Source organism: Leptonychotes weddellii, chromosome 5, assembly GCF_054177405.1.
Source record: "Leptonychotes weddellii isolate Sample4059 chromosome 5, ASM5417740v2, whole genome shotgun sequence".
NCBI lineage: Eukaryota > Metazoa > Chordata > Mammalia > Carnivora > Phocidae > Leptonychotes > Leptonychotes weddellii.
The window spans coordinates 75,230,277-75,241,227 of NC_138373.1; the positions used below are offsets into that span (position 1 = coordinate 75,230,277).

Consider the following 10,951-nt stretch of genomic DNA (forward strand, 5'->3'; position numbering starts at 1 on the left):
AACCATTATACACGTCGTTATTGTTATTGATACACAGAAGCACCACATAGCCTAGATGTGTTTGCAGTTTAGTTTTCTACATACAGTGAGAGAGGACGGGGAAAATGTTAATAATTCTAACATCCTTCTCAGCTCCAGGGAACAGCCCTAGAGCAGAGCCCATACCTATGGCCCCATCAAGATTAATTTACAGCCCACACACTTATCATCATTTAATTACAACTTTCTGTTTCTTTAACACAATCTAAAGAATACATCAAAGGTAAACCCTAAGGGCGCCTGGGTGGCTCAGTTGGTTAAGCGACTGCCTTCGGCTCGGGTCATGATCCTGGTCATTAAATGTTTCTAGCAATAGAAAGTCAAACAGTAGAAAGAACAAAGCAAATACAAGAATTGCAAGAACCACTCTGTTCATTCTCCACCTCAGCCAGAGGAAAAGGGAATAGGAGAACTGAGCTATCTTAAGGAGGTAGAAAATCCTCAGGCAGGTAGTAAACCAGATGGCCAAATAGTTAGTTATTCTCCAAAGCAAAGTAACAGGTTTTGCTAGTTTATAAATGGAATAGAAAGGTGGATTTAATCCCATCATAAATGATTCAAACAATGACACCAATAGCTGAGTGATTCTGGAGATAGCCAAGCAGGTGAGGATGAAGTCAGCTAAAGAGATTTTTTGGTTCTTGACCCATTCAGAGCAGTTTACCAGTCCAATAAACACATTCCCCAACATTCCAATTATGAATTCTGCTGTCGACAGTGTAGGAAAGATTATATCCAATCCAGCTAACATTTCCACAGAAAAAAATCCAAATTTCTAATACTGTGTCTCATTAATAAATTTGTAATCAAACTCTTTCAGAATAGCATCCATTTCTGGTAGTTATCTTCACTGCCTTTATTGCAATTCCAGTCTTAAGCAGGACCTCCTGCTGTTGGATACAGTCTTATATATATATATATATATATATATATATATGTATATATTTAAGGAAACTTTCTGCTTTTATTGTAATGCTGATCTTAATCCAGAAAGATCTGCTAAAGTGTATGGTCTCACATACTTTCATGAAGATGTTTTTATTTATCTGAAAGAGCTACTAATTTCCAAACCAAACAGTTTGCGTTCCTATTTATGACTGCCAAGAATTCAAATTTTCCACTTGAGGTAATGATTACAAGGTTAAAGTCAAAATCGTTAGCATGCAAATATAGGTCAGATTCTTTTTCACTGATTTGTGAAGAAAATCACCTCACCTGAAATACTATACCATTTGGATCCAAATATTTTAATTGTTTTTCATAGAAAGCTTTGAAATAACCTAATAATAATATAAATCTAAATAATCTAGTCTAAAATTTAGTTATAATTCAGTAAATATATCTTGAGTGCCTGCTATGGGTCAGACTCATTTCCAAATGCAATATAGTTTACTACAAAAAAAAAAAAAAGCATTAGGAAATCCATAAAATAGTGAAAACACAGAAAGAAACAATAAGAAGAAGAAAATGTAATGTGAACACAAAAAAGGTAAGTACAAACATTATTGTTGGGGAAAGAGAAAAAAGGGGACATTAGCCTTGGATTGTATAGATAATTAGAATTTCATGAGGGAACTGCTAAGTTATATTTTGGACTGATCAAACAATACAAAAAGACAGCAAAATCCAAATTACTTTTCTGACATTAAAGTCTTCTCACTCATAGTTTACTGTAATTACAATCTAAATGTTCTTCAAGTATCTCTGAGTGACATGTCCATGATTAAACATATTCCTCAGTTTTGCTCTTTATCTTTGTACTTGTTCTATTTGTTTTGGCCAGAGACATAATGCTGGCTAATTAGCCTTAATAGACAGAAAATAGGTAAAAAATCATTTTAATCTGAATCTAATCAGATTAAATAAGGAAATAGTAAACAAAAGTTATCTGTTCTGTATTCTAGAAACAATGATTTTGACAAAAGCCATCAATGTATCAGAAATGAACTCAAAGTTACAAATTTTGTGTCTTGTTGGCATTAAGTGTTCAGGTGTTGCCAAACAACATCCAAAATAATGAATGAAATCATTAAAAAAATACTTGGCCCTTTTCAACATTACTGTCACACTTCTGAATTAAATTCTATTAATTTTTAAAGTATGTATATTAAGAACAATGATATATAATGAACTATTGGTAAATCATTTTGTATGACAAAATTTTTAATTTAGGACAAATATTTAAAATTATAGGAAGAAAGAGAAAGAAAGAAAAAAGGAAGGAAGGAAGTGAGGGAGGGAAGGAAGGAGAGAGGGATGGAAGAAATTTATTGGATAGAGCAAGGCTGAAGGAAAATAAAGAAATTTGGTAGTAGTATTTTCAGGAGGAGAATGATAGCTTTGACCAGATTAATGTCTAGAAATAGATAGAAATTCATGGCTATGAGAAACATTTAGGAGGTAGAATTAGTAAGTCTCAGTGATGGATTTGGGGCTATTTTGGAAGAGAAGCCAGCACATCCAGGCTTCTTCTTTTGCACCTGGATGCATGGAGTGTTGGGACTTGAGGGAATCCCTGGAGGGAGAGTAGGTTTAGAAGCAAAGTGGGGAGACAGAAGAAAAGTTGGAGGATGGTGAGTTCTGTTTTGAACATTTATGGAGTATCTGTAAGTCATCCAAGTAGAAGGGTGGGGTAGGCACTTGGGTATTTGTGACTGAAGCTCAGAAAAAGAAATTTAGATTATAAGCAGAGATTTGGGAGTCATCAGCACACACTTGATCCCATAAGAGGTGATGAGCTCCAAGGCCCTGAGGAAGACCAAAGGTGAAGAAACCGAAGACAAAAGCAGTCAGAGAAGGGAAACCCAGAGGCTAAGGATTTCAAGCAACCAAGAGCAAGGAGTGCTAAGAGAGAGAGTAATCAATACTTCCTGATATTAACAAAAGGGTCTCTTATAAGGAGGTAGCAAGGAGGTCCTTAATTAGTATAGAAAGAATAGCTCAACTGATTAGAAGCCAAACTGCCGTGTCAATGAGATCCCAATAATGAAGCATTAGAAAATTAATGTAATCAGTACATTAATAGACTAAAGGAAAAACACCAAGAAAAAAAGTTTAATATAAATCTACATTTATTCATGATAAATGTTCTTAGCAAACTGGGAATAGAATGCAATATTCTTTTTCCTGATAAAAAGTTATGTACAAAAACTTGGAATAAATATCGGACTATGGATACACTGAATTCATTCCCCCTGAGTTTGAGACCAAACGAGCTAAAAACATCTCACTCTTGTCTGTTTTGTTTTGTTTTTTTTTAAGATTTTATTTATTCATTTGAGACACAGAGATACAGAGAGAGAGAGAGAGCATGAGCAGGGAGAGAGGCAGAGGGAGAGGGAGAAGCAGGATTCCCGCCGAGGAGGGAACCCGATGTGGGACTCGATCCCAGGACCCTGGGATCATGACCTGAGCCGAAGGCAGACGCTTAACCATCTGAGCCACCCAGGCACCCTCTTGTCTGTTTTTTGAAGGTATCCACCGATCATGTAAGGCAAGAAAATGACATAAAAGATATAAGATTGTAAAGCACAAAACAAACAAAACTGACCTTATTCACAGATGATGATTGAGATTACACAAAAAATTCAAAAGGATTCTTTAATACATTGTTAAAGTACGATCCATTTACAAGGTTTCTGGACACACAATAAATGTGCAAAAATCTGTTCCGTTTCTTCATACAGTTAAAATGAAATATTCTTTTTAAAAAATGAAATTTCCATAACTTCAGCAAACATCAAGTATCTAAGAATAAATCACACACAAAAAAATGTGTGCAACACCTTCATGGAGAATGTTAAAAAGTCTGAAATGGCTTTAGCTTTTTTTTAGCCAGTATGTATTAATTACACACTAGATATAATCAAAGTCTCTAGATTTTTAAAAACATTTAAACCATTATTATGCACATTTTTCCATTTTAGGTATGCATCCAAAGACATTAAATTCTCTGACTTCATTGTCGAATATATTAAAATTTCCTGCTTCACATCTACTTCATGAATTTGTCTCCAGTTCAAAAGCAACCACTTCTAATATTGTATGGACAGTTCCTATCTCCACGAATAATCATCTCTGTTCCTTTCATCTAGTCCAGTCACTTGTGTGTGTGTGTGTTTAACCATATTATAGAATGCAATTTTCCATGTGAGGAAGTAAGGGCGAGATAATTCTTGTTTGCTAATGTGCAAATACAGACTGATATTCTATCTTCTTTTTTTTTTTGCATTTTCTTTGCCTAACAAATTTGTGCCTATATCTTTAGCTATGGAAGATAATCTAAAGCTATTTATAGTTATCAAAACGTGGTTAGGATAACAAAAAGTAAAGCAGATGCTAGACTATACAACTGGAATTTTCTTCTACAGTACCTTAGTATTCATTGAAAGTACTTGGATCTAAATAATGGGTATAAGTTGATTTTATAAAATTAACTAAAATTAACTGTGTGTGTGTTATATGACCCAGACCTCCCAAAACAAAGGTTGGATTTATTAAATATGGTTCCTAGAGCCAACAGTAATTATGCCATAGAGAAAGGGGCCTTAGAGAAAAGTTGGCTTGGTTTCCATTAACAGAAGCAGATGGAGGTGCGAAGAGCTCTGTTCATGGATTATAACACAGTTGGTGTTAAAAAAAAAATTTTTTTTCATTAGAATGAAACTGTGATATCTAGCCTTACTCTTATGGCTCTCCCAGAGATTAACAAGATATGGACCCAAAATACTTCAGACATAGTTCTTATGGAGCCATTTTACACTATGTCACTTTTAAACTGTATCTACCCCATGGGTGACCCTCAAATCTGGCTGTGAGGAGATGGGAGACTGGAGGGTTGGGCCATTGGTGCCATTTTGATATTTTTTATTGGTCCCAAGCACCCAATATATGAGGTGTGGTTTTTTGTTTTTTTTTTTTAATGTGTATGGTGTTACGAATGCATAGTGTGAACACACATTGGGGTTATCAAAATAGACTGTAAATAGACTGTAAATCCCTGCAGTTACTCAATGGGATTTCAACACATATCCACCCTTGCCCCCAATATGGGGCATGGATCTGATCAGTGGAGTTTTTTGTTACTTACTGTTGTTTGTTTTTCCTTTTCTTTCTTTCTTTTTTTTCTTTCTTTCTTTTCTTTCTTTCTTTCTTCTTTCTTTCTTTCTTTCTTCTTTCTTTCTTTCCCTCTCTCTCTTTTTTTTTTTAATGATCTAAATCTGTGGTCATAAAGGTGTTATAGCTTCACCTCTAAAGATAGGCTTTGTCTTCATTTTCTCTTCCTTAGAAATTGACACACATTTTAGTTCACAACTGAAATCATGAATATAAATTTGTCTCAGAAAATATTCAAAATTATCTATCAATCCCTAATTCCCAAGTTGACAAATGAGATATTACCATGGCAGACATCATCACACATGCAAAAATCAATCCTGTAACAATTGTTTTTAAAAGTCACAAAATATCTTCTACAGTGATGGAAGGAACTGAAAAGGTTTGCTGAAAATAACCACATCCCTGTCCCATAACATAGTTGAACTGGACAGACAGACAGCCTGACTTGAAACATTGGTCACAAATAGAAGAAAATCACTGTATCATCAAAAAATCATAATAAAGAACCATACCTATATTGTTCTATAGTTGCTTAATTAAAAATCAGATCATGGACTGTAAAACTATCTCTTCAGAGACCAAATGCAGTGTCAGGACTTGGTAATTGATTGTAACAGGAGAGCGTGAAGGGAAAGTCAAGCATGAGTCCCAGTTCTCTAAGCTTGGATATGTTCTGTCAATTAACAGACAAAATACAGGAGAAAAAGGAAAGAGAACAGAGGGACATATTTTTTAGTCTTAGACATGTGAGTTGAAGAGGTCTAAGAATAAACCTTATATTTAGCTAGAATTCTACTTTTACACCCATTTTCATTTTGTTTTGTTTTACCTAATATATATTCTATATATAAAATTTCTTTTCAATTTTTTTGTGTCTGTTAATCCAGGTGTGTCTCAGTAATAGCATATGGTAGTGATTTAAAAAAAAACACTTTCTATGCCCATCTTTTTCAACTTTTGTTGGGGGCTGTTTGTAATCCCCTTTTTAAACTATGCTGCTATATGGAATAGATTTTCCTTGCCTCTATCTTTTAGAAGTTTTTACCTTTTACATTTTGAAACATATTCCTTTCCAGGAAAGAATAAACCAAATTTTCCTTCCTTCAACAATCCAAGAGACTGTTCCACCATATCCTCAACACTGAGTATTACCCATTTGTATAAATCTTGGCCAGTATGATCATTATGCAGAAAATAGTTTGCTTAAATGTGCATTTTTATTATTGTTAGTGAGGTTGAGAATCTTTTCTCTATTTAATTGGCATTAATATTTCATTATCATTAATTACCTACTAACACCATGGGGTTTTAAGTAGGTTTTATTGTTTATTTATTGTTTATTGGTTTTTATTGTTTATTGAATTTCATATATACTAAGGCTCTTAATCTTTTATCTGCAATTCATTTCACAAATGTTTCATACTGTATTATTTTTGTTATTATGTTTGTTTTAACTTTATGGGAATTTTTGCAAACAGATTTTTTCTTTTTTTCAGCTTTATTGAAGTATAATTGACATGCAAAATTATAAAATATTTCAAGTGTTTGTTGTGCTGATTTGATATACGTGTCCATTGTAAAGATTCTCCTCAACTAGCTAATTAACACCCCATCACCTCACATATTTATCTTTTCTGCGTGTGTGTATGTGAGAATATTTAAGTTCTATTCTCAGCAAATTTCACTTAATACAAAGAGGGTTATTAACTATAGTCACTAGGTTTCACATTAGAGCCTCAGACCTCATTTATCTTATAGCTGAAAGCATCAGAACTGAGTTGACCCTTAGGATACCCAGCTGGTGTTAGAGAATTGCTTAGTGGTGTGGGGAAAAATCCTGACACATCAGAATTGGGGATAAGAAAAATAAATCACGAAGCTAGTAAGTTATGGGCTGGGCTTCAAACCTAGATTCTCTGCTTCCAGAATCTGGGCTTTTAATACCTCTGTTGTGCCACTTTTCACGGCGGCGTAGCAAGACACTTTGCATACTATCTTCTTCTTTGTCTTCCACAGGGACCCAAAAGCTTTACTTAGGGGATGATATCTGGGGGTTTTGTTTTACATTTATTATTATTGTTATTATTTTTTAGGTTTATTTATTTATTTTAGGTAATCTCTACACCCAACATGGGGCTCAAACTCACAACCCTGAAATCAAGAGTCTCATGTTCTTCTGACTGAGCCAGCCAGGCACCCCACAGGAAGATATTTGAAATGGAATGTATTAATTTCTTTTCTCCCAGCTGGGGAACAGGCACCCTCTGTGTCCTAAATGCCACTTTCTTATTATGTTTTGTGTCTGATACAGTAAACCAATCCCCACATCTTCAAGTGAGTCAGTCGGTGAACTGCATCTCCCTTCAATTCCACCAGATCTTGATTATTTGCTGGCATTTTGATTTATTCACTCCTCCTCTGGGGATTCTGATGTCACTTCCCTATTCAAAGTCATAAGAGTAAAAGAGCAGGGCAAGATGTATAGTACCATGGAAAGCACTAGGTGGCACCTAGAATTGAGACCAGCTTTCTTACTGAAGTAAAGTGCATTTAGTACTTAACAGCTTACTAATGGGTTTTGTGGACAGTCCCTCTTACAATGGAGCAAATATTTTCTAAGTCACAAAATGAAAGATTAAAAAGGATGGAATATGTAAAAATGCTTGTAAACTTTTAAACTATATACAAGAATTAGTTACTATTAGCAGTAATCACTACCCAGATCCAGAACCAGAAATTATACTAATAATTATTTCTGTCTACTGTGAGACCACCAGAGCAGAACTGGGTACAAACTGGTACTTCAAGTTCAAAGATTGAAAACTGATCAGATAAGCAAAAAATCCTGTGGGACTCTTTATCATCCCATCATCACAAACCAGAGATTTTTATAGGCAGACTAGTAATCTCTATTTGGTCTGATAGGTAAAGCATAAAGAGCAGCATGAGATAATCCAGTGGTTTTCACTGTATTCAAAGGACAAGAGCAAATTTGTAGAAAAACCCTACAATTTCCATCTGTTGAAATTCGCATAATCTGCCTGGGAGTCACACAAAAATTCCTGGGTTTTTAAGCCAAGAAGAACACAGGACCCAAGAAGCTGAGTGAGATATTTGGAACTTGCTATGAGATTTCTGTGGCTTTAGTGAGAGACTTCCAAGACCTTACTAGGTCTATGTGGCTTTAGCGTGAGAACCTCTATGGCCTTAATAGGGAAGGTTTCTAGGACCCTCGTATGAGATGTCTGTGACTTTAGCGTGAGAACCTCTATGGCCTTAATAGGGAAGGTTTCTAGGACCCTCGTATGAGATGTCTGTGACTTTAGTGTGATACCTCTGTGGCTGGCATAAATCTGATTCACTGAGGCTTAGCTTTGCACTAACAGGTCTTAGACAAGGGACTTAATATTAAGGAAATAACACTTTAGTTCCAATAAAGCCCATAACAAGAAAAGTACAATTACAGTGTCTAGCTTTATGAGCATTAGATAGAGAGAATGATTTTTAGTTCCTATGTTTCTCAGGAGGACCACAAACCAAAACTTTAAAATGGAAATATAGCTAAATATGCAGAGTATGACAAAACTCTGATGAAAGCAATCAAAGAATACCTAAATAAATGGAGAGATAGTGCATGTTCATGGATTGAAAGACTCGATATTGATGAGATTTCAGTTTTTTCCAACTTGATGTATAGATTCAATGCAATACTAATCAAAATCCCATCACACTACTTTGTAGTTATTAATAAATACATTCTAAACTTATATGGAGGGCAAAAAGATACAGACTAACCAAGACAATAGTGAAGAAGAACAAAGTTGAATCAAATTTCAAGACTTACTATAAAGCTACAGCAATCAAGACAGCATGGTATTGAGAAAAGAATAGACACATAGATCATTGCAACAGAATAGAGAGGAGAGAAACAGATCCACACAGATATAGTCAACTGATCTTTGACAAAAGAACAAAGGCAATTCAATGAAGAAATGATACTCTTTCCAAAAAGTGGTGCTAGAACAACTGGACATTCATATGCAATAACAAACAAAAAAGGACATAAACACAAACCTTATCCCTTTCACAAAAATTAACTCAAAACAAATAAAAGACTAAATGTAAAATACAAATCAACAAAACTTGTGGAAGGAAACAGGAAAAAATCTAGGTGAGCCACATGAGTTTTTAGATATAACACCCAAAGAATGATCCATGAAAGAAAAAAATTGGTAAGTTGGACCTTATTAAAATTTAAAACTTCTGTTATGCAAACAAAAACAAAAACAACTTCCATTCTGTGGTTCCTGAGACTACTTCTCAATTGGCACCAAAGTTGAGAGGGAGAAATGTTGTTTATTTTATCTTCTAAATATTCAGTGGGCTATTTTTCCAAGTCCCTGGGTAGACTGAGAAGCAGATGCCAAATAAGCATGCCACCAGGCCAGGACAGAAACAGGGATGATTGTTTATTTCCTTTTGAATCAATGGGTGGGTAGAAATAAGTCCTGTAAAATAAGGACATAATCTCACAAGCACAAATATGATGAGGAGTGACAATAAGAATTGATGCACCTGACAGAATACAGATTCTGCTTTCTTCACATTCAGAGAGCTTAGCACTTCTCAAGAGAGATGTGGTTGTTGAAAAAGTTGAAGTATGAAATGTACATCTTACTACAAGGGCAGTGGGAAAATGGGGGGGGCGGATTTTAAGCAACATGATCTAATTTATATTTTGCTTAAGCAAGATGATCTAATTTATATTTTTCAAAGACCTCTCTGGCTGTTGTAAGGAGAACTGATACTGGATGTGGTAGAGGGCAATGTTATCAAGACCAGCTGGGAGATTGTTAAGTCCTCCAGGAGAGAGATGATCACTTCCTGAACCGGAATCTTGTGGTAGAGATTATGGAAGGAATCGTGTTTGCGGTGTGTTTTGAAGGGAGAGCCAATTGCACTAGCTCATGGGCAATGAGGTAAGAGGGGCCAGCGTCAGCTGACACCCCAGAACTGATAACGAGCAGGACCAGAAGAGGTCTGCAGGGGGCCTGAGACAGATTAAATCCCTTTAAAAACGGGAGGATTCTGGCAGCAAACTGTCAGACTCTTCACACCTGACCCCTCTATGTCTGACCACTTCAAAAAGGCAGCTGCCCCCGAAGGCTCAGCCCGATGGATCTCCGAACAGAACCAAGGTCCTTCGCTGCTGGAACATCAGAAGCAGTGAGTGTCCAGAACTGATGGACCGGACGGAGGCCTATCTCAACCGCGTGCCCCCAGACTGACTTCGCCTTTCATTTGTTAACTTCCTCCACCCTTCTGTTGTCTTGTTTGTTCTGTGGCTTGTATTGTTACAGGATTGCAGGGTTCTTGTCCCACAGAGTGAAAGAACGGACACAAAAGGGTGAAGGGAAGTGAAGTGAACGTTCATTAAGTGAAGGTGAGAACAGAAAAGAAAGAGAAAAGCTCTCTTATGTGAGAGGGGTCCCAAATGGGTTGCCACTGAAGGTTTCTAGTGGCAGTCTTTTATTGAAAACTTGACCAGGAAGCTCGTGGCCTTGAGATCGTTGTGCCATCTTGGTTTGAGCAAGGACTATTGATAACATCCTTAATGGCTCACTTCTCTGAGGTCATTTTCTGTGATTACAACGTAGCTGCCAAAAAAAAAAAAAAAATACTCCCTAACATTCAGGACCAGGTGGTCTGGTTTGTTCCCTTCTCCCTGGTTTTGTACACCTCAGCATTTCTCCACATTTGGGATTTCTGTGAGCCAGTCAGGGGAGTGTCAGGG

The 10,951-nt window shown here is 36.0% G+C and overlaps 1 protein-coding gene across 1 annotated transcript in view; it reads right to left on the reverse strand.

Annotated features, from left to right (window-relative positions):
- TAS2R42 (taste 2 receptor member 42) overlaps positions 1–790 on the reverse strand; it is an 8,219-nt gene extending 7,429 nt beyond the window's left edge. Inside the window, exon 1 of the mRNA XM_081821235.1 lies at positions 306–790. Coding sequence (XP_081677361.1) covers positions 306–790 — 485 coding nt within the window. The remainder of the gene's footprint in view (positions 1–305) is intronic.
- Between the last annotated feature and the right edge of the window lie 10,161 nt (positions 791–10,951).